Genomic DNA, 23,509 nt, shown 5'->3' with positions numbered 1-23,509 from the left:
CCAAAAATCTGCGTTTCCTTTAAATATAAAGCTCCTCCCCCTTTCTCAGCCACGTCATCAGAAACAAACATGGCAGTGTGGGGCACCGTTTGCTGCACAGTTTTTGCCCTAGTTGCTGCTCTTTCTTCGTTCTTTTACCTTAAAGGTTCAGATGCTACATGTGTGGTCGTTTGTCTGACTGTTTCGATCGTGCTGGTGTCGCTGTGGTTGTGGAGGCTTCGGCTGAGGGACGCTGGGACTGAGCGGCGGGTATGTGTGCTGGTGTTAGGAGACATCGGTCGCAGTCCTCGGATGCAGTATCACGCCTTGTCATTCAGCAAACATGGATATACTGTTACTTTTGTCGGGTTTATAGGTAAGACTACAAAACACATTAACAGAGTTTCATACTGTCATTCATTTATTCATCCGTATCCCTCGCATCCAGCCAGCTCCACCATGAATTGTACTGAAATTAAGATTCAAGATAACATCAACTACTGGCTTGACTTCAGAAAACTTGGGACTACATAAAGTGTTCAAAAGGATTGAAATTAGGCCCCTAACAGAAGAAGAAGTTGAGGAAAAAGGAGAAAATCAAACAAGCAACACACAAACAAACAAAGTAGAAATATTTGAAGCCAAAAAACTAAATGTAAATGAACAGTTATTCAAAAACATCATGATCTGTAAAGGTTGTTTCTCTGAAACGTTATCATTTCAGATACCAAACCTCATCAAGACATTCTAAGGGAGGAGAAAATCACTTTGGTCCCAATAGCAGAGGTGAAAGGGATTCGAGGTAACTGGAACTATCTTACGTTGTATGTCTGACTCCTGGTAAAGGAAAAATCCCACAATAGTGATGACGTAGATCACAAAAAGTGCTGTGTTGCTTTTCCAGTGGGACCAAAAATCCTGACATATGTGACAAAGGTGATTGTTCAGTCTCTGCAGCTTCTTGATGTGCTGCTGAGGATGGAGCTACAGTCTCATATACTGATGCAGGTTTGTAACATGTTGATATCTGCATTCAAGAATACATATCAGACACTGCCTGCTACTGGGCCTAAACTGTGTGTTATTAAAAGCTGTTATTCCAATGATGGTGTTTGTATCCCAGAATCCTCCTGGTTTGCCCTGCATTGCAGTGGCCTGGCTGGCGTGTGTCCTACGTGGCAGCAGATTCATAATCGACTGGCACAACTATGGCTACACTATTATGGGGCTGAGCCATGGCCAGAGACATCCGGTGGTCCGATTGGCAAAGTGGTCAGTAGTAGAGCAATGAACTGAAACTTTTATAGATTATTTATGATAATGTACAAACCAACATTGTCTGTGGTGGCTAATATTTACTACGGTTAATATGATGAGTTAACATTTTTTTCAGAGGACATTTGATTATCACTCTTCTTTGATTATTTGTTTTTATTCCCATCTCCTTCCAGGTATGAACACTTCTTTGGCCCTCTGGCAACTCATAACCTATGTGTTACCAACGCAATGAAGACTGACTTGCAGAAAAACTGGGGCATCAAGTATGACTTATTTTGTATTTATTGTATTTTGTATTAGTGCTACACAAGACAAATTTCTGATGCTTCACTAGCAGGCACTAGAGGGAGAGAAGGTAGTAGGAAGGTGCGGTTTATGGTGCTTTTGTAGGTCCTACACATACAAATTGACCTTTACCAAAGCATTGTACTCCGCTTTTGCGCCTTGTAAAATAGTTTCTGTTCAGAGGCAAAAAAACAAACAAACAAAAGTAAAAAAAAAAGAAATGGTGGGGATGTTGTACAATGCCATAACAGTGGGGGCTATATAGGTAAATCTGTGACACAGAGCACCTCATATAAGAGAATTCTATCTCTGTCCAAGTTGTATCTCACATTGTACATTTTTACAAACTGAATGTCTGTGAACGCCCCAAAAATCTGCATTTCCTATAAATTTAAAGCTCCTACCCCTTTCTCAGCCACGTCATCAGAAACAAACATGGTGACGGAGGGCACCATTTGCTGCCCAGTTTTTGCCCTAGTTGCTGCTCTTTCTTTGTTCTTTTACCTTAAAGGTTCAAATGCTACACGTGTGGTTGTGTGTCTAAATGTTTCGATCTTGCTGGTGTCGCTGTAGTTGAGAAAAGCAGGTTTAGAATTTACAGCAAACAATCAGACTAAAGAGCAGAAGCCTGCTATTGTACATATGATTTGACCATTGTTTTATACTCAGTGGATTCTGAGTGCCTCAGTCTCTTTTTCTTCTGTTAATTTCTCGTAACTAAATCTCTCGGACTAAAAAAGAATTTGAGTAAAAACATCCAGAAAGATAACACTTTTGAAAATGCCCCTTCTTCTAATTAGCACCACATTATAGCTACTGTACCTCTCAGCTTATCCATCCTCATGATGGAAGGATCATGAAGAAACCTTAAGATTGAGGGTAATAAAATTGTTGTTCAATGTTTGCAGGGCAACAACTCTGTATGACAGGCCAGCCTCCATCTTTAGAGAGACTCCAGTGAAGCTGCAGCATGAACTCTACATGAGATTAGCTAAAACTTACCCTCAGTTCCAGTACACTGGGTGAGTAGATAAGGTGCAGAAAATCTCCACAATTCATACCATATCTATTAAAGCAAATGTACCTTCAAAATGCAGAAAATAATACAAAAATCATTATTGCTGGTCAGGCTTTACAAAAAGTGTTTTTTAATGAGCCCTGTTTAAGCTACAAAGATTGGAAAATGTTGACACACAGTATCTTTAATAGTAAACGTAGGGCAGAGTAAAAAAAGCATAAGGGAAAGGTCTAAGAAACCACACTTGTTGGGTGTTAAATATCAGCTTCCTTGAGTGACCTGTTGTGTGTTTCGCAGGTCTGATGATGCCACAGTAGAGAGGACAATCTTCTCAGTTCACGACTGTGCTAATGACACAGTGACCTTGAGAGCAGGGCGACCAGCGCTGCTCATCAGCAGCACCAGCTGGACAGGTCAGACAAAGACATGATGGTCTTAATCAATTTATATTAATGAACCATCAAATGAAAGACTAAGCAGACTGTAACTATAAAAGACGTAATGACTTTTAAAGACTGGCTAAACAACACCAGTCAGCAGGAATTTGTTCACCACTACAAAAAGCAGTTTGCTTTATTTATTTCCTCCAGTTTATTAGTTTCTAAATTCACAAGATCTTGTGGATTCTAGGCAACACAACCAGTGACGGGTAAGATTAGGGGTCAGAAGTTTAAAATATTTCACTTATGCAAAACAGGTTAAAATTTGATGTTGTAGTGAGTCAGACATTAGCGTCTTGGTTGGTTATTCATTCATTTTTAGTCATTTTTATTAATAAGTGAAATTTATATGTTGGCCTTTGGTCTGCAGACAAAACAAGTAACTGAATTTTTTTCAGGTAGTCATAAAAATAATAATTTGTTGCAGCTATAGATTGTTGTTAAAAAGTAAATAAATTCACCAATCATCACATTTACATTATTTTAACAGAGGATGAAGATTTCTCCATTCTACTGAAGGCTCTGGAAGGTATGGAAGTCGAAGATTTAAAATGCTACTTATGGTACACACAAGTCTAAATTATAGGGCCGTGTGTTTCCTCACATCATGTTGTTTCTTTTAACAGACTACCAAGGTTTTATCGATGGAGGAGCTTCGTTACCATCTTTAGTCTGTGTCATCACAGGTACGCTCCTGCTGCCTCACTTCAGTTAGTTTCATTGTCTGACTCCAGATTATTTTAGTTTTCACTTGTTCATTTGTGTGTGTGTGTGTGTGTGTGTGTAGGCAAAGGTCCACAGAAGGAACACTACAGGAAGCTAATTGATTCTCTACATTTAGAACATGTGAAGATCTGCACTCCCTGGCTAGAGGCAGAAGACTATCCTGTTTTATTGGGTAAGACAGATGCAAACATTACGTACTGTATCTGTCCGTTTGTGTTTAGCCCCTCAGACATCCACCGTTACATCTGTTTTGTCAGAAATTTAAGAACCAATTATTTTGTATATACTGTATGATTGAATGTAAAAAGGCATTAGATGATCACTTGTAATATCTAATAATTATAATTTTAGGCTTCAAAGGCAAAGTAGGGTTTGAAACCTTACCTGTTAATGTCAGCCAGTAGTTTAATGTCTTAAAACAAGTCATTTCTCTTTTACGAGTTATTAGTTAACTTACAGAAAGCCAGTTTCCACTTTCTATTACATACTGTGAATTCTGAATCATCCGTTTCCTTTACTACACGTCACACAATCGTTTCATTCCTCAAATTAGAAAGAACCTAGCTCGTGAGTTTTTATCTTCACCACAAAATAGCATACTTTTTTTTTAACACAGGCTCCAAAACTACTTTAATACCTTTTTTAATCATACTTTGTTTTTGTGTTTCCCCCAGGCTCTGCAGATCTGGGTGTTTGTCTCCACAAGTCGTCCAGTGGTCTGGATCTACCCATGAAGGTAGTGGACATGTTTGGCTGCTGTCTGCCTGTTTGTGCAATCCATTTCAGCTGGTAAGCACCGTACAGAAAACGAAGGACTTTGAAAAGTGTCTCATGTAAATTTTAATCAGATAAAGAAACTTAATGACCCCCATGATCTTTCTCTCACACAGTACTTTACGCATTTGCCTACAGTACTGTTAAATTTAGAATACTACAGGAACTAATCTTTAAACTTCTTACTACTAGTTCTAGCTCCTGAAAAGGCTTCTGTTGGGCAGATGTAATATAGTACTGTATTTGTTTGTAAAACTTCGACTGCTAAAGAAATAATAATTTGTAATAGATGTTCACATTTAATCAAACTCACAGCTCAGGACGAATATTTGATTTATTTCTTTTTTTAGGATGAAGTATTCTAAGAAGGTTTTAAAATACTACTGGCTGCTAGCAAAAAAGTGATCATTTGTAAATAATATGTAACACTGACCTTTTTATATGTAAAACTGAGCTAACACTATAGCCTATTCTACACAGTTTACATGAGTTGGTGAAACATGAAGAGAACGGGTTGATCTTCAGAGATGCTGAGGAGCTAGCAGAGCAGCTCAGGGTAAGGAACTGATGTCAATGTGTGTTTTTCTCTGGAGCCTCTTCTATTCAGGCTTATTTTAAATGACTGTTGATTTATCTGTGTTTCCAGTCTCTCCTGTCTGAATTTACCAGTTCAGATGCGAGACTAGCTTTGTTCAGGAGGAATCTCAGAGCCAGCAAAGGACAGTGCTGGAATGATAACTGGGACCAGAATGTTCTGCCTCTGTTTACTACTCTGTGATAAACCCCACTGTCACATTTGTGTGTTTACTGTACTGTATGTAAATTAATCATCCAATGACCAATCTAAACGATATCAGTCTTTTCTATTTCTTTTTGAGACGTTTTACTTTTTATAAAATGAGCTGCAGCACCAAATCAAACTTGAATGTATTAAAGAACGATTCATACAATGTACATTTGTAAATAAAATATTTATCATGATAGAGCATTTTCATTTGTAAAGTGTAATCATTTCTATGAAGGAATCTCTGTTGTAAGGAAACACTTTCCTGACAGGTCCTGTGATCACATGATGGCTGATTCCTGCCGCTTCTGTCAAAACAAAACCTTCAGTTCAGCTAATGACCAGTTACATGAGTTACTTGAGCAAATGTCTGGTTGAATTAAAGTACATATTTTAATAGATTCTACAGTCAAGCCATAGAAGATGTAAAGATACTGATATTTTAATTTATGTAAAAATAAAAATGGTGATCTTTGGCTAACACTGTAGGCCTCACAATAGTTTAAATTTTATGCAGATGTATTGCAATCAAAACTAACACCGGTGGACTCGAACAGATCTTTATGAAGACCCACATGTCTGCCTACATTTCTGCCGTCTCTTACCCAGCTGCTGTTTAAAGCCACTGTAAGTCTCTGAGTTTCTTATGGTGGAGCAGATGAGGATCTTAGGCGCACCTTCAGCAGACCCGCTTAGGATCTTAGACAGCAGCTTAACAAGACTTTCTACGATATCAGGATGATATACAACATCTGCAGCACAAGGAACAAATGTATTTTATCATTTACAGGTAACCACACAACACGCACTACACACTAAACCTTCTAAGGTATAAATTATATAATCCATATACAGATAGAGATACATATATATGTATATGTGTATATATAGATATAGATATATATAGAGAGCGAAATGAACAACAGGAGAATAATGCAACTAGTATGAAAACTGGCCTATGAGTACAAAAATTTCAGATACTGTTAGAATAAATGGTAAAGTGATGGAGCTAGTGCCTAAACTCTGACCTGCAGCAATGACCGTGTTGACCTCCATCTCTTTTATTTGTTCCTTCGTTACTGTCATCCAATCCAGCTCCTCCACACTGACTGCAGGAGACATCTTCTCAGTCAGACCATTGAGCTGAACATTGTCTCTTAGTTTCTCCAGCACTGTGGTGTGACAGTCACTGAAAATGAATTTCTTCGGGCTGCAGGAGCGGCAGATAGTGATACCAGTGAACCCCACACCACTGCCCAGTTCCAGAATGGTCCTGCACAAATATTTAGAAACTACTTAGAAGGACCTTAATGATGGAAAAAGAGTCAACTTGAAATAATGATACAATCATAAAAAAAGGCTCATAACTTGTGGAGGAACTATTTGTGGTAGTTTTAGAGACTGGATACCTGCCCGTAAAGACCTGCTGGTGATCCAGAGCCCACTCTGCCAGGTAGAGTGCAGCCTCCCAGGTCACCAGTCCGGTGGTTCCTTCTGAGATCAAAGCAACGTTTTCCAGCAGGCTGACAGTATCACCACAAGGCTGCCCCACGCAAACCAAAATGTTACTGAGAAGAATGATGTGTTTTATTTCTAGATTATGTTTGTGACATTAGAAAGTAGCAGGAAAGAGGGAAAAAGAGGCTGAGAAAACAAGGAGGCAGACCGGTGTTAGACTTTATTGTGATCTACAGGCAGAGTAGATGATTCAAAAAGTATTGAGGGTCAGAAAAACCTATTGGTGGCTTTCATCTGTGCTTTTTGATAACAGAAATATTAAATATTGCCAGACTTGTCTTTTAACTAATGAGGAATACACGCTTTGAGAAAATGTCTCTATGATTAAACAATTCGATGTGTGTTTAGTACCAGTAAGTAGCTCTTGTAGCACTCGGATTTCTCTTCAGCTCCCACAACGTCAGCCAGAGCATCATACAACTCATCCAGAGGTGCATGGTCTACAGTCTCCTGCTGTGGGGAAATGTAGACATTACTTATAATAATATTTTTGTTTTGTGACCACATTTTAGCCATGTCAGTGGCTCTAGTTTAGTGTAATATAAGCAAAAGTTACAAAACCTTTTGTTTCCTTTTCACCACGATAAGAATTGCGAAAATTCTCAGTGTTCTCAGCTCACACCTTCCCAAATATTTTACATACTTTATGGTTTACCAAATGATTAACCTACATATTACAAGTAGTGGATGTAACATGCAAGATAAAAGATAGGGGCCTCTTAAGTCCCTATCTTACAGAAAACTTCCTAAATATGTAAAATAACAGAACCAATATTTAATATAATTAGTATTAAAATGTCCTGGAAACATTTATGAAATAATGTACAATAAAATAAAGCATTATCATAATATTTAGATAAATCTGACAAACCACTAACCCGTCTGATGAGCTCAGTGAGGAACCGTTTCCTATAGTTTACTGATGGTGGAAACTTTCTGCACAGTGCGTGAAAACATGTCTGAAAACAACATAAAAGAAACTTCAGTTAGTTAGTTTGTTTATTGACAACCGAGTAGTGACTGAGATTACAACATGATTAAAGGTTTATTTGTATGTACTCTTGCCTGTTTCAAGATGTCTAAAATTAATTCTGATGATTTGTTGGTTTGGAGGTCTTCTTCTAATAACTGTAAATATAGAAATAAAGAAAAAAAGAAACAAAGGTATAAATAAATGTGTAAACATATTTTGTAGAATGTTTGCTGCTTGAAGCCACGCGACGAGACACATTGTTTTACTGGAGTTCAACTTTCTCTCTGTTCAGCATGTAACACTCACAGTCCAGGGAAATGAAGCCAGACGACTCATGGCGAAAAAAGAAACCTGAAAATTCCGTAATAGTTCTGTCCTGAAGGCTCTATGTTCGACCGAAGCTCGGTAGTGTGCTAAATGTTCCATTATCAACGTGGGTTTGTTTACTTCCTGCTTAACCACAATTTACCGCGAGCGTCTGTCGCTAAAGGTACTGGGTAGTGTAGTTTTAAACGTAACGTTAATTAAACGAAGCAGCATCAAATAAAATAAATACCACAACTGAAATAAATAATATAAACCAACAAACGAAAGACTATAAACTGTAAAGAAGAGCATTTTAGAAAGAAGCAATAAACAATTAATCAAAGTAGTATAGAAAAGATTCAGCAAAATATATTATTAATCAATTAGCTCCATAACACTAAGCCTATTAAAATGGTAAAGAAACAAACTAAAAACAATTTTAGCTTAGCCTTTAAATTTTTATATTATGTGAATATGGAAGCAACAAGTATGTTTCATTACACCAAAACAACGATTTTAAATGCTATCACATTTTAGTTAAAAAAAAATGAATGAAACACGTGATACAAAGTGTGTAACTCCTGTTAATTGTGTAAGTATGTACAGAGCGAATACTGTGCAATGAGTTGTATTCACAAATAATAATTTTTTGTGTATTAAAGACTCTCATCCCGCTCTTTTCTTGCTGTGTCACTGCAGGGAGAGATAAACCTCTTTACAGTTGGGCCAACTCCTTATTCACCCACGACTTTGACAGCAGCAACAGAAGCAGCCACCTATACTGTCAGCATTTACAGGTAAGTAACAAACATGATTTCAGTTTGATGATTTTTACTTTACATTTAGATCAGAAAAACTGCCTTACACTTGTGGATATCAGGCACAAGGCACGTTCCCTTTCACAAAGATGCAAATGTAATAAACACAAATGTAAAATAGAATATATTGATTTCAAATAATCTGCAAAGCAATAATAAACAATGTATAACTTATGAAATGAATAAAAAAAATAAAGATGTATATATGTTGCCTACAATACACTAAGAATCAGCCTGTGTTAACACAATTATAGACTTATACGTTTGAAGGCCAAGATGTCTGATCCACAAACAGTAACTTTAACACCTGCAATTGTGTTTCAAATGTGGACTCCTTGAAAAGATGATAACAGCAATGAAGATTAACGCCGTGTTATCGTATATCGTGTCATTTTGGACGAGCTCGTTCATTTATTGTTTTATTTTGAAATATTGTATCGGAAGTGTTCACATGTATTTTGACCGGTGTTCACTGCTTATGTTGCCGCAAGTGGCCACAGTGAGAAACTGGATCACCGGACTAAACAGGAAGCACAATTGACACAGTCGACAAAAAGATTAGATGCTGGTAAATTTTAAAAAAAATGGTTGTTTGGATGTTTCAAATTCAGTCTCATCTAATAGAATTTTTGCAGTGCAAATAGGGAACATTCAAACAAAGGTCGACGGCAAGGACATTTTGAGTGACGGATCAAAAATAATCGTATGTTTCTGATCGGAGCGATTAATGCAATGGACTGTCAACAAACAATACAGTCTACCTAGTTCGTGCAACTCTACTAGAACTCGACTTTCAAATGGAAGCTGAAAGCTCGTGTTGTTGTTAAAGAAGGTAAATAAGTTTACGTTTTTATATCTTGTAATAAAAGTGTTGCTACACACAGTTCCTTTCTTCTGTATACTACGAGTTTAGCCGTATAATACTAAGTTAAACGACTTGACAAGCAATACTTGAGGATATAATCACCCAATCCTTAACTATAAATTTGCATGTAATTTTTGATAAATTTGTATTCTTTTGAATGGATCTCATATTCCTGAACATTACACACTAACACTACCGTTACAGCCAACATTAACCTACTTTCCTGTGCTAGCTTGCTGACTGACATTACTGTCATTGAAGTCAATCTCAGTCCTGCCCGAGGCTTTGTGTGTTGTCACAATAACACGCTCCAAACTCAATATTTGAAGGGCATAAGGGAGGGCAATCGTCTAGCCTCACTACACCTCGTTATTCATACTCAAATATGGGTAGACTTAGTGTTTCTCCTTCCATCATGCCTTTTGAAAATACACTCCTAGAGCAACAATATCTTTAATTTATAGTGAGGATACAATCTTTATTTGGCCTATAGCAGGTAATATGCATTTTCTTACAGTTTGTGTGAAACTCGTCATTGGCACAAATCCAACACAACATAATCTAAATTGTATTCAAACACGGTACCAAGACATATATGTATTGCCATTTTATATGATTCCATGTTTATACAAGCCCCTATTTTTTCCACTGAATAGATTAAATTAACAATATCATTCCGCTGCTTATTCTCCAGCGGTTTATTCTCATACAGACTTTTTACCATCTATCTTTCAAGATGTTTTTTATGGCTGAACCTTTGCTTTTGTTTTCATGTTTTAGATTGATTGTAATACATTTAATCTTCAATTCTAAAACAAAGGAGGTTCTAATCCACAACTCTAGTCATAACAAAACAGACTTTTGGACAACGGTGATTGAAGTACTTAAGTCATTTGTGGCTCTTTTATTGTGGTGTTACAGCTTGTACTTAAGTATTTAGAGATGGTACCAATCCTGGTAATCTCTCTCTCTCCCTCTCCCCCTTAGACCATCAGAGCTACATAAAGGCTGAACACTGAGTTGCAAGTCATGGTGCTAAAGATCTTCTTCCCACAGTGCTGTAACCGGGCAGACAGTGGGCTACTTGTTGGCCGCTGGATTGCTGGTCATGATTTGGCAGTAGTACTGGCTGTTATCCACTACCCATTCATCCCTGGACAGGTCAAACAATACATCCAGCAGGTTTGTGCAGCAACAGGACAGGTCTTGTGTGTTCTCTTAGATCCACATGAGGGTTTAATTTAGCCTCAACTTGTGCTTCTTCTGTATTCTTAGAACTACGCACCCAAGATGCTTCCAATCATCTTTAAAAAAAAAAAAAATTAATGTGAAGCCAAAGTCACCTTCTTTGAAATTCAGTCCTATTTTTAGAAATGTTATTTCCCCAAAAGTCAAGGTATATTTCATCATGTAGGTAAAAAACCCTCATTCCCCCAGATGCAGGCTCAGAGCGGGGTGGAGCTGTCAGTGTTGGGCTCATGGAGTTTACCCACAGATGGTCAAGAGAGCATGGAGAGCTTCCTCAAAGACCTCAGCACCATCTTCCCCCAGGAACGCTGGCTCCAGATCAGCCGACAGATAGGCAAGATGGGCTTCACCTGTGAGGTCATTGACCAGGATCAGAGTAAGACCCTCAGACTGATATTTATTGCTTTAGATTGGGACAGACAGAAATGTCAGATAAATTCTCATCAGCAAATAATGCATATAAATGTATTCAGGAGTTGAAAAAATTCTTATCTTTGTCATGGTCAGATAGAAGAGTGACTCAGCAGGAAGCAAGTAAGAAGGAGGAAAAGGAGGATGGGAAGAGTAATGGTGAAGCTGGACGTGAGGGAAAAGAGAAGGAGGAAGAGGAAGAGAAAGTGATCTTCATACACTATGAGCAGAGAAATGTGATGTTGTCGCATCTTCACCCGATTGAGAAGAGAGCTCCCAACCCCGAAACTGATGTATCATCAGAGCTGAAACAGGTACCAGACAGCAGGCACAGAAAAAAAAAAGCTCTATGTTTTATTCCTATGTATTTTTTGTTGATTTTTACCATGTAAGTTCACTGGGTATAGAAATGAATCACCCCCTAGAAAGTGTTTTCCTTTCATTTATTAATTTATTTTAAACATTGAATTGCAGTTGATTTAATTTGGCTTTTATCCACAAAGATTTACAAAAAAAACACTCTTGCATGTCAAATGAAATTTGATCTTACAAAATAATCTACATTAATCAGAATCATAAAACTTTAAATAAGTGATTACACAACAGTTCATCCCCTTTAAAGTAACTCACCTGATTACACTGGTGCAGCAAATTAATTTCCAAAGTCACATAGTTTGTTATATGGAGATCCCTTGAAGGCAGTAAATTTATTTAAAGGACAATAGTAAAGGTCCATCCTGTTATCCTGGCCACAATCTACTAGGTGAAGAGAGAGAGAAAACTCCAATCACCTCCATGAAAAGATAATAAAAAATCAGAAGTCAGGGGATGAATATAAAAAAACATTTGTCATTAAATAAAAGTACAAACAATTTAACATTAAAAATGGAAGTTATATGGCACATGCAGAAATCTGCATAGAACAGCTTGTCCTCAAAAACCAAATAATCTTGCAAGAAGAAGACTAGTGAGGGAGGCCACCAAGACGTCTATGACTCCTATAAAAGAGTTACAAGCTTCAGCGGCTGATATGAGAAAGTCTGTAAATACAACAACTGCAACCTAGGTTCTTAGTCATAGCTGCTAGTCTGATGACCACAAAATCAATTTTTCACTTGACTTCAGAGTCTCCCGCATGCCTTCTGGCAGAGGTTGTGGTGATTTATTAATATACTCACTATATATGAGTGAAAGATGATTGTCTGAAGGATGTGATCAATTTTCTTTCTTCGTGCCTTGCTTACATAATGCTATTTTCAATTTTTTACTTTTTTGAATATTTTATGGCAAAAACATTCTGAAGACGGGATAATGACTAAACACAAAATAATTTGATTGTTTATTAGGTTTTAAGAGCCTTCCAGTTATTGTATATACAAACTAATACTTGTTGGCCATCCTGTTTTATGGAAATAATAAAAAAAGTTGCACAGTATTAAGAAGTTTCTCTTTTCATAGCTTCTTTTACAGCTTACAGCTCTAAGTTTTTTTAATGTTCATTGTACAGTCTAAAGTGTGTGTGTGTGTGTGTGTGTGTGTGTGTGTGTGTGTGTGTGTGTGTGTGTAAATCTGTTGTCGTGTTTAATCCCAACATGATGCTTCTCACCTCAACTCCAGATGTTTCAGACTGTTGCCCACAGCCAGCCTCTGTTCTTCCTGGATAAATACGACGATGGGCCGCTCAAGTCGACTCACTGGCAGTCTGAAGGCCGAGAGGCCAGCATCATTGTGGAGCTACTCAAACAGGCAACTGTGCCACTCTGCCTGCTTATCAGCTGGATGCTCTCCATATGGACGTGGATCTGTAATATCTGGTGAGATATTGGTATTTTTTCATTATTCCAGATTGAACAGAACATATTTACCAATAGAGATTAGGGTTTTCAAAAGTATACATTTTTTATACATATGGATTCTGAATAGTTTAGAGTTATTCATATGCCAGATATCGCTTTCTAACTCTTTTGTCTCTAACCCAAATTTCAGTTTATTAGAGTGGGTTTAATATTTAAATTCTCACTATTAATGATACATTAACTAATAGTTTGCATTTCAAAGGTTTTTAAATTAAAGGTAGATTTAGATGTTGCGGTAATCTCAGACAATAATAATTTTGATAAGTAGAGTAGTTTTGTCATTTTGCCCTTGTGGTATTGTAAAAAGGATCAAATATTGATATATTTCAACGTGTTAACAAAGTTAGAAATGTCAGTATCAATGACATACCTATTAAGGACCTTTATTTTTTTGTATTTCATCTTCAGGATCTTAAATCTTTCCCCGCTGCGCTTCCTGTCCAGTAAATTGTCAACATGTGTCCAGCTCAGCTACAGGACAGGGCACATGAGGACACTCAGCTCACCAAAACCAGCCGTTGAACACATGCATTTCATGAGGTGTGCAGTTTTGTGAGTGTGTGTGTGTATATATTATTTTTTTATAAAAATTTTTCTAGATACACGAGGAGATTTTGACAAGGAGAACAAAAGGTGTTTCCATAAGAGATTTTGGCATTTTGTGGACATGACATTAAACACCTATCAAACAGCTTTTCAGTCAGATAATATAAGTCACAAAAATTACAATTTATTACAATTATATCATTTTCTTTTCTGGGAGCTAAATCTATCTATAGTATTAGTATGATTTGGCTACTTTTTTGGCAAAATGGCATGACATCTTCCATAAATTGGACATAATGGTTAAATAGTATTTTTTAATAATCTGTTAAATTGGCATTAGATCATTTTGAGGATTGGGAACTAGCAAGATTTAATGAGCTTTACATGTCGTAAAATTTTTGTGTCAGGAGATGTGAAGCAGTGCTAAGTCTCATACTACAGATACTATACTCATTGAACACCACTGGTTTTACTCGTGTTCTTATTATCTTTACAATTCTCTCTTTCTGTGTGTCTGTAGGAAAGCCAACATCTTGGTGTCGTTCCTGGTAGATGTAGCTCTCGGCATGTTGCTCATCTCATGGCTCTACAGAGACAACCACATCGCCATGTTAGCCAACACACTGATTCCTGCAGCAGATGTAAGTGTTTGTGTGTACGGTAATTTTAGCTGTGATAAATTTATACATAAATGAAAAACATTTCAACTTCAGGTTCACTTACTTTTGTTTTGACACTGTACACCTTTGTCTTGTCTGCGTGAAGACAGCATAAGCCAAATAACAAAAGCCACTAACATGGAGAACAAATTACACAGATAGAACCCATCAAATAATTGTTAACCAAGCAGATTCGGCCTAATAACACATCTTTATTTAAAGATTAAACTAAACGATTTTTTTTCCTGTAGCATGTAGCTAAACAACTGGAGAAGCTGCTGCAGTGGCTGATGGGAGCTCCTGCCGGGCTAAAGATGAACCGAGCCTTGGACCAAGTTCTGGGTCGCTTCTTCCTTTACCACATTCACCTCTGGATTAGTGAGTCACTACACAAAACACACAAAGCACAAGAACAGTAAATTTCCCCTAAGTATATATCTGATTACATCTGTGCTACGAAATACAGAAAACAGAACTACTAGCCGTGCTAGTTCATGGGTAATTCATACCCTATAACATTCAAGTGTCAAAATTCTGCTTCTGCATCAAAAGCCTATTGATGTATAATCTATCCATTCAGGCTACATCCACCTGATGTCTCCATTCATCGAGGGGATTCTCTGGTACGGAGGTCTGTCAGCCTGCTTCGGCCTGACCTTTGCCCTGTCGTTGCTCTCTGACATGGTGGCTCTGTTCACTTTCCACATCTACTGCTTTTACGTTTACGGAGCCAGGTGAGACGTCACCTTTTCATTTTTTACGTTAGATGTTTCACTGCCAAAAAATGAAAACCAGGGGCTTTATTTGACTAAATTAGGAATATGTTTCAAGTAATGAATCTGCATTTTAGTAATACAACTATCACTGCCACACTACTGCTGTCACATTTAAAAAAAAAAAAAAGAAATATTAAATGACTCTGAGCTTTTACAAATAAAATACAGGAGCTGTCAAGCAGTGTAACTTTACTTTTTTCATTGGAAAATTTCAGTTATTTTGTAATAATTAAGGTGAAAGATTACAGGTATTCATCAGTTAAAACTAATAGAATAGCCAGTGGCACTGAACGCAAGTATGTTCATCTAATTATTAGAGTATTTTTTTAATTAGTATTTGAGCAATCAACATACAAATTTGTTTTGTGTATGGAACAATAGCATGCATCAATATCAAAGTAAAAATATCTTGCATTTTTAGTATGCATGATAAAAAAATATGAAGCTCTGCAGGCAGCTTTGTGCCACCTTTTTTTCCCAGTTTAGATTTTTGAGGTCGAGTACCCAGTTGGAATGCACACTTATTTCCTTCTTTTAAATACGTCAGCACCACTTTGAATTAGCACATGGAATTGAAATGGACCCATCAAGGGTTTGTGTGAGACAGTATTGGGATTATCAGCAGGGGGCAGTGTTTTCCAATGTTTCGCTTTCTCTGCTCTTAACGAAGACATTTTAATCACAGTTCTTTGGGAGTTGTGCATTAGAGTCATTGTGGGGGTGGAGTAAAAGTGGGGGCACATGAGAACTGTTACAGTCTCTCTCTTTTCACTAGGAGACTGATTATGCAATATGGGAAATTATCATCCCCTGGACACTCATTGCAATATCCCCTAAGATTTTGTTGTTTTCCCTGTGTTTCTATTTGACAAAAGATCAGCAGGTTAACATCTTCTGGGAGTAATGAGCATGCATAAAAATTTCTAGAAAAAAAGGCTTAAAAAAAAACAACAGATTAAGTACGACACCCACCAGAGTCATGTGCAGATTACGTCATGTATATTAGGAGCTATGTTGTTTATTTCTCAGAGATAATTCAGAGATAGTGGAGAACAACATTGTTGTTATTGTCCCTTTTAATTATAGCTGGTACAACATGTAAATCACCTGAATTTGAAGTGGAGAACAGGATGTTTTGTTTTACTTAAGATAAGTGGATGAGATTGTAAAAATAATTATGCTTCAAGTTCTTTCTCCTTTCTGTCAGCTTCAGTTCATGAGTGCTGTCTTCCTCTACTTCCACACAGTTTGTTTGTGATATTTGCTCCGTCTGTGCTTTCTGGGATGGTATAAGCATAAGGAGATGGTAGAGATTTTAAGCAGCATGGACTCATCAGACAAGATGATATAAACTGAATAAGCTACACAGGCAAAAAAAAACATAAACTAATGAAAATTATCTCTGATAGAACAAGTCAAGAGTGTTTTTTGCTCCATAAAATACTGTGACATTTAAGTATGTTCTCAGGAATACTGGACCTAATTATTATGTTATTATAAAAATTTTATATTTAAATGTCATTCTCTGACATCTTACAGTAAGTATCCCTTTGTAATGTCAGACATCTTTATAAATGTGTTTTTATGTTTATTTTTAGCTTGGTTTACATCAGAAGTCATAGTGGGAACGTCCATCTTCCTATCGTTCAGTCCACACCTTTGGCCTTTAAATGGATTAACATGAAACTTTGTAACAACATTCATGATACACACAAGGTGACTCCTAAAGAGGTTTCTGGTAGCACTATTAAAAGGCTGATGTTCCAAAAAATGTTGGATAGTTTGCCATAAATCATGGTTCAGATATTTAAACACAGTCTGTGTTTAAGAACAGTGTGATGTGTATAGTTATGTATTTAGTTTACTGATTAGCTGGGTAGAATAACTCAAAAGTGGCTTTTGTTTCATAAAAGAATATGAGATTTAAAAGTGTTTTGGTACAACCTTGGAAATTATTTTTGCTAATCTAGAACTTTCTAATATTCTTAAAACATTATTGCTAAATAGATTTTGAATGCATGTCCTTTGAGTTCCTCTGTTCTATTTTAACCAAGAAGAATAATGGGTGTAGATCCCTGCTGAGTCTGATGCGTGGTGTGATGGAAGTCTGTACACTGGGATAATAGTCCTGCATGTTGGAGGAGAGAGGATTGACTAAATTATGCATTTGCTCTAAAGATAGCTTGACTCCGTTGTGCATAATAAAATATTTCCCACTTTCCTTGTTACATATTTATGCTCCAACAGCTTTTGGAATTTGGGTGAGTGTGTGTTTTAAATTCAGTTTCAGAACCGTTGTCAGATTGACTTATTAAGTCTGTTTGCCAGGAGCTAAAAATATCTCCTGCTGTGATCACAAGTCACTGTCTACACTGAAGAAAATGAATTAGAGACAAATTAGCTTTGAAAGCTTCTGTGGCTGTAACTGTTTATGAAAATGGATACAGATATTTTAGGCTATAACTAATGGGTCTTTTGTGACCAAAAGGTAAATAATATTAATTTATATGCAATAATATTTAATTTGTACACAGTTACCAAAACTTAACCTACATAATTGTTAGTTTTCTACAGCTGATCTAATCTCTGTTTAACTATTTACAGTCAGCTACAAAACCAGATCTGTTGCGCACAGTTTTCTTTGCTTGTTGTTAGTAAAAGAGAGTGAGAAGCGATGAAATCTTTGATAAAATATTTGTTAGTGTCGAAGCATAAAAAAATCTGGGTATTTTGCCAGCAGGGTACAAGATTCAATATTGAGCTGCCTTAGCTTCTCTTACTTGTAAGAAGGGCTTAAGGATTAGTCAATGTATTGATAGTGGTAGCTGTCTGTGGAACCATAGAACACAAGGCAAATGTGCTGTAGAGTTTGTCTGCCATTATCTTCTCCTTTAACTTTAGTTTTTCCTTTTCCTTGTCAAAACATAAAAAGTTTTATTTAATGTTGTGTCATGGCAGCTGGACTTATGGAAGTTCCACATCTGGATAACTGAGAACTTTAACCGACATCTTATGTATTATGGTGGCAGTCAAAATAAAATATGCAAATATTACAGTAAAAGACAGCTAAAGTGCTTTATAAATTTCGTTTTGGAGAATTTGTTTGTCAGGAGACTTTTAATTTAAAGCTTTTTATTTGATCAGATCTGAAGAAAATAGTCCAGTGAAATCCATACTAATAATATTTTATTTATTGATCAGTCTCTCAGATGAATTCTCCTAGTACACTGTCACTTATTTGTCCCACTTCTGAATCTATTCCCAACCACATTGCTGTCCTCTGAATGTGTACACCTTACAGTTAAGAGTACAGAGTAACTGATATATGTTTTCGTCTGTGTTTTTGCCAGACTGTACTGCCTGAAGATCTATGGCCTTTCGTCTCTCTGGAGGCTCTTTAGAGGGAAGAAGTGGAACGTCCTGCGGCAGAGAGTGGACTCCTGCTCCTATGACCTGGACCAGGTGACACATGTGCACTATAAGCAGCGGCATCCCCATCATTGCACATATTTACTGTAAATACATTTTGTGTTTTTCTGGTGCTTCAGCTCTTCATTGGAACACTGTTATTCACCATCCTGCTGTTCCTGCTGCCCACCACAGCCCTCTACTACCTGGTATTCACTCTGGTAAGATGATTCACATTTGTATACACTTTAAGCAGATGTTTTCTGTGGCAGGGACATTAAAACCGTGACAAAACAATGGCCAGGAAGGACTTGTTTTCTCACTCATTCCTTTGGACATCTTCACTATTATATTTTTTTTTAATTCCTACATGCAAATTCAAACTGACAGTGGTTGCACATTAAGTGTAGCAGCCAATTAACATATATCCAGCCTCTTTAAAAATATATATATGTGGTGTGTTTGATTAGTTATAAATAGATCCTGGGTGTAGCATCACTTGAAATCCTCTAATGAATGTTCACTTGACGTAACTGGAAACCTGTTCTTAAAAATTGGAAACATGTCCAAATAAGGACACAACTATTTAAAGCCATTATTCTAAATCCACAATGCAGAATGTTCCAGTTTAAAAGAAAGAAGATGAAAAAACACAGTACGTTTGTTTTAACCTCTAGTGTGTTCCTGTTTTGCACAGTTGCGGCTGGTTGTGGTGTTATTCCAGGGCATCCTCCACCTCACTGTGGACTTCATCAACTCTTTTCCTCTGTTTGCTGTGGGCCTCCGCATCTGTCGGCCCTACAGACTGGCAGGTACAAAGTTGTGTCATCGATCCATTTTTATTGTGTAATACTGTTTGAAGCAAAGTCATCAAGATGAAAGTTGTGTGCAGTGAAAGACATTAAATAAAGGTGAAATGCCGTACTAGCATCACAATTTGCTGCTTAATGTTGATATATTAAGAAGCAAATGTCATGTATACAGCTAATTCATTGAAAACATGATGCAGGGTATGTGCAGGTGTTTTAAGTGTCTTAAAATCATTTTCTGTTTAGATGAATGGGTAAGTGACATAATGAAAATCAGTACAGTATGGTCTTATTCTATGGTGTGTATTTGCCCTTAACAGAAGGTGTAAAGTTCAGGGTGCTCTGTGAAGAACCTGGCACAGCCCTTCACCTGCTGATGGAGGTAAAAGGACACATTTTGTCTACATGTCATTTTTAACATAGTGTAAGACATATACATGAACAGTCACAACATTTGGCTGATGTGATGTACTTTAAAATCTAAATATTGAAGTAGCCCTTTTTGTTATGGGTGTGTTTTTGGGAAAGTATTACTTAGAACACTTTTTACGCCAAAACATACAAATTATGTGTTTTATCATTATTTACTTTATATATTTCTGGCTGCTTTATTCTTTCTTTTTTTAGATGAATCCTCTGAGGTGCAGCACAGTGGTTAAGACTTACCGCACCCCAACTTACAGCTGTTATCCTAAAGACTCCTGGGTGGCCCTGATCCAGAAGCTGTTTGTTGGGGAGTTGATTTACCCCTGGAGACACAAAACCACCAAGACTGACTAAGAGACACCAGCCAAAAGAGATAGAAAAGAAGAAATTCTGAAACAGAAGAGAAGGAAGAGACTGAATAAATAATGAGATGAAAGCTGATGGAGGGAACCAAGGGTTGAAATAAGCATGAAGGCCTCAGAATTCAGCTGCTTTTATGTTAGATTGGAAGACCATCACCTTGACTAACCACACTCACTGCTTTTAACACCTTAAAGGTGAATGATAAATACATGAAGTAATGTTATCCTCTTATTTTTTTCAATGGTTTATTTGAAATGAAAATATTCTTTTTATGTGACATTAGGTATTATTAGATACCTATTCAGTGGCAAATCCCAAGGGACCAAAATAAGAAATGTACATTTACAATAGTTTTTGTAATGCAGTTCGCAGTCTAAGCCCTTCACCTCTCAGCTCAATAGAATCATTTACCTGCAAACACAGATTTGACAGATTTGTGTGTATCATGCCATCCAGAGGACCTGCTTCCTTTGATGAGCCTTTAACATTTTCTCCAGCTGTAAGGTCAGAATAAACACATCCTACTTCAAGCACTCCATTAAATTTCATCTAACACTACCTTTGGGACAAAATTACAATGATTCCAATGTCAAGCAAGATATTTTATAACCCAACAACATTTTCCAACACACACAAAAAAAGGGGTGGTTATACTAAAGGGTGTTACTAAATATGTGTAAAGGCAACTTATCTGGGATATTTCATAGATACTGGTCATAAAATAGCAAATTATTATGGTTGCGATAAATTGAGCAAAGGTGATATTTACTTAATCTTTGAGTAAATTTGTAACATCTCTAAAAAAGTTATGTGGTCTTGCTTTAAACTTTTAGCAGCAGGACATTATTTAACAGTTGAAGAGGGAGTTGAGGCAGGAGCTATAGGTACTGAAATGGTGTGTGAGACACGAGTTAGTAGATTAAACAGTATTTTTATTTATGGATGAACTGTTTCTTTAAAGCCTGGGTCTACTAACAAAAGAGCCTAATTACTCTTGGACATGTGGTATTTATGTATGACTGACGTGGACTGTGTGGATCATATAAATACTTTAGATTTAGTGTTAGCATGAGCCTTAATTAACTGAGGGGCCTACTAACTTTTTAGTGTCATTTTCTTTTAAATGAATTGTTTGTTTGTTTATCTTTAAGAGTTTTAGTCTGAATGGAGTGATTTGTATTATACGTTTCCACGATACCTCCATACATTGCAACTACAGATGAACGTCATTATGGTATAAAACATAGTAAGTTGGATTCTGTTCAGCTTTCATTTGTCAGGACTCTCCTTTTTTATTTATGTGCCTAATCTATTTGATTTTTAATTGAATGTTTCCATCAATTTGTTTTAACAGTTGACTTGACACAATTTCCATTAAAAAAAAACACAATCAAGCAGTTTTGAAATTTGGCTTTGTTTTTTTGTCTTGCTCAACACGTAAAAGATGAATAAAATGTCTGCAGTTGGTTGAAGGTGCGTTTGTTTCCTTCTGGTAGAGCTATAGGCTCTACCCCCCCACCATGTATCATTTTGCTAAATTAGGCTGAACACACTTTGGGTCTATTTTAGACACAAAGATGACACCACTATTAATCTTCTCATCTGACTGGTGTGTAGGCAGCATTACCCAGTGTTTCAGACTGATCTTTAATGTTTTTTAATTTGTCAATTGTAGGCGTTTTTGTAACTTTGAATTCTTGTTTTTATTATTTTTTTTACATTCATTTACAATCATCTCCACTAAATGTTACATTGCAATTTATTATAATGAATTGGGATGTTCATTAATTGTAACAGCCATATTGGATTTATTCAGATCTTTAATTGGAGTACTGCTACTAAACATCTGCATCTGCTCATGGGTAAAAGTTAATCGGTGAATACAGTTATTACGCTTTTAAGAGCTATATCCAGCAAACCGTCTGCTCTTTACTGATTGCTGTCACAAATACTTCTTAACACAGTAATTTAATAACCAATTTTTTTAGGGGGGACACTAAAGCTTCAACTACAAAACCTAAAATGTAGCCAAAAAGCAAGACAGAAATCCATAATGTGCATAGAATTTGTCTATGCACTATGCTGAATCAATTTAACTCAGTTTCATGTTTTGTTAGGTTTTTGGAGGAGGAAATGTCTTTAAAGTACCGAAACACTGGATTACATAACCCTTTTAGATTTGCACAAAAAGACAAAAAACAATAATCAAATATGGGATGAACGAACTCTTTAACTTTTTTATCATACTGCAGTAATGCAGTGCTTAATCATAGTTGATACTAAAGTGTAATACTTTACACATCACGAGTTCTGTTTCTTGAAGTAAATACTTTTTTTTTGTATAAATTCTGATACTTTAGTCCTCTTATAAGCAAACTATTTAATGAAAAAAAAATTATTTTCAAAAGCTGGCACTGTAGTGTGAAATTTGATTTAATGGTTTATGTTCATAATGTATTATATTAAGGATGTATATGTACCAATCTGTTACCACTGTTTTTCTTTAATGGGCTCATTCAATCTGTTGCTGACAATTCAAGTCTATGTCTTTATTCTTTATAAGTATGGGCATTGATCTTTAGGGAGAGGTAAGTCACAGATTTGACATAGATAGCATTAAATACACTTAACCTGCTTGTGTGCATTACATGTCATAATATCATTAATATTGCAATTCTGAAACATAAAAAATGCAGGAAGTGGGACCAAATGTGATGTTTTCCCCCAAATTGTGTCATAAATCTTATTTAAAAGAGATAGTCGCTCTGAACACAATTTTCTCTCTTTCTATCTCCTTTGTCTAATTTTAGAATTCAGCATCAGTAATATTAACAATAAATAAATATGTTTGTCATTGAAATATGTAACTGCAGCTAAATAAAACTTGAATTTTAAGTAAACAATCAACATAATGGACAAAACGATATCTTCTCCAAATCCATTAAGCCTACATTTTGTGTTTATGTCTTTTATTCACTTCAGTCTATGAGTGTAAGCTCATGGAATCAGACTTTTTTTTAATTGTGCTATGGTGTCAGAGTTTCACTTTGTATGTTTATCACCACATTTTTTCCATTCTTATGTATGCATAGATCAATTATGGGAATATCTCAGGTAAAAGCCTTCCACAAGGTTTTTCTTTAGTAGTATTACATTCTCTTTATTGTTGTTTTGTGTTTCTTTTTTTTTCTGGTCTTTTTCCGTTATAATCGTTTTGCATTTATTTGTGGTCACTGTGTACCT

At 36.4% G+C, this 23,509-nt stretch overlaps 3 protein-coding genes across 7 annotated transcripts; 2 read left to right on the top strand and 1 right to left on the bottom strand.

The window, feature by feature from the left end:
• The first annotated feature begins 38 nt into the window (after positions 1–38).
• On the top strand, positions 39–5,478 carry alg1 (ALG1 chitobiosyldiphosphodolichol beta-mannosyltransferase). Its single transcript, XM_067478422.1, has 13 exons — positions 39–355; positions 704–781; positions 884–987; positions 1,103–1,251; positions 1,431–1,520; positions 2,451–2,564; positions 2,858–2,973; positions 3,491–3,529; positions 3,627–3,686; positions 3,788–3,898; positions 4,401–4,515; positions 4,981–5,056; positions 5,147–5,478. The coding sequence occupies exons 1-13, from the start codon at positions 70–72 to the stop codon at positions 5,276–5,278; spliced, it is 1,470 nt and encodes a 489-aa protein (XP_067334523.1). The 5' UTR covers positions 39–69; the 3' UTR covers positions 5,279–5,478.
• On the bottom strand, positions 5,457–8,244 carry eef2kmt (eukaryotic elongation factor 2 lysine methyltransferase). Of its 2 annotated transcripts, none has more exons than XM_067478423.1 (8): positions 8,082–8,244; positions 7,868–7,930; positions 7,681–7,761; positions 7,154–7,255; positions 6,694–6,827; positions 6,313–6,557; positions 5,890–6,036; positions 5,457–5,592 (listed from the first exon to the last, which is right to left on the bottom strand). In XM_067478423.1, exons 1-8 carry the CDS (start codon positions 8,199–8,201, stop codon positions 5,492–5,494), a joined length of 993 nt encoding a protein of 330 aa, XP_067334524.1. In that variant the 5' UTR covers positions 8,202–8,244; the 3' UTR covers positions 5,457–5,491. The 2 variants fall into 2 exon arrangements, with proteins under 2 accessions (XP_067334524.1, XP_067334525.1); XM_067478424.1 differs by having other exon boundaries at positions 7,154–7,252.
• A 530-nt stretch (positions 8,245–8,774) lies between these two features.
• On the top strand, positions 8,775–21,731 carry pigq (phosphatidylinositol glycan anchor biosynthesis, class Q). Of its 4 annotated transcripts, none has more exons than XM_067478415.1 (14): positions 8,775–8,878; positions 10,752–10,946; positions 11,202–11,388; positions 11,520–11,737; positions 13,041–13,237; positions 13,688–13,831; positions 14,346–14,466; positions 14,736–14,862; positions 15,065–15,218; positions 18,611–18,722; positions 18,809–18,889; positions 19,366–19,480; positions 19,798–19,859; positions 20,105–21,731. In XM_067478415.1, exons 2-14 carry the CDS (start codon positions 10,794–10,796, stop codon positions 20,255–20,257), a joined length of 1,824 nt encoding a protein of 607 aa, XP_067334516.1. In that variant the 5' UTR covers positions 8,775–8,878; positions 10,752–10,793; the 3' UTR covers positions 20,258–21,731. The 4 variants fall into 4 exon arrangements, with proteins under 4 accessions (XP_067334516.1, XP_067334515.1, XP_067334517.1 ...); XM_067478414.1 differs by lacking the exon at positions 8,775–8,878 and adding an exon at positions 9,406–9,731; XM_067478416.1 differs by lacking the exon at positions 8,775–8,878 and adding an exon at positions 9,408–9,731 and having other exon boundaries at positions 13,688–13,819.
• Positions 21,732–23,509: the final 1,778 nt, after the last annotated feature.

The sequence above is a fragment of the Channa argus genome, chromosome 15 (genome assembly GCF_033026475.1).
Source record: "Channa argus isolate prfri chromosome 15, Channa argus male v1.0, whole genome shotgun sequence".
NCBI classification, from domain to species: domain Eukaryota; kingdom Metazoa; phylum Chordata; class Actinopteri; order Anabantiformes; family Channidae; genus Channa; species Channa argus.
This window is presented reverse-complemented; position numbering and strand designations above follow the sequence as displayed.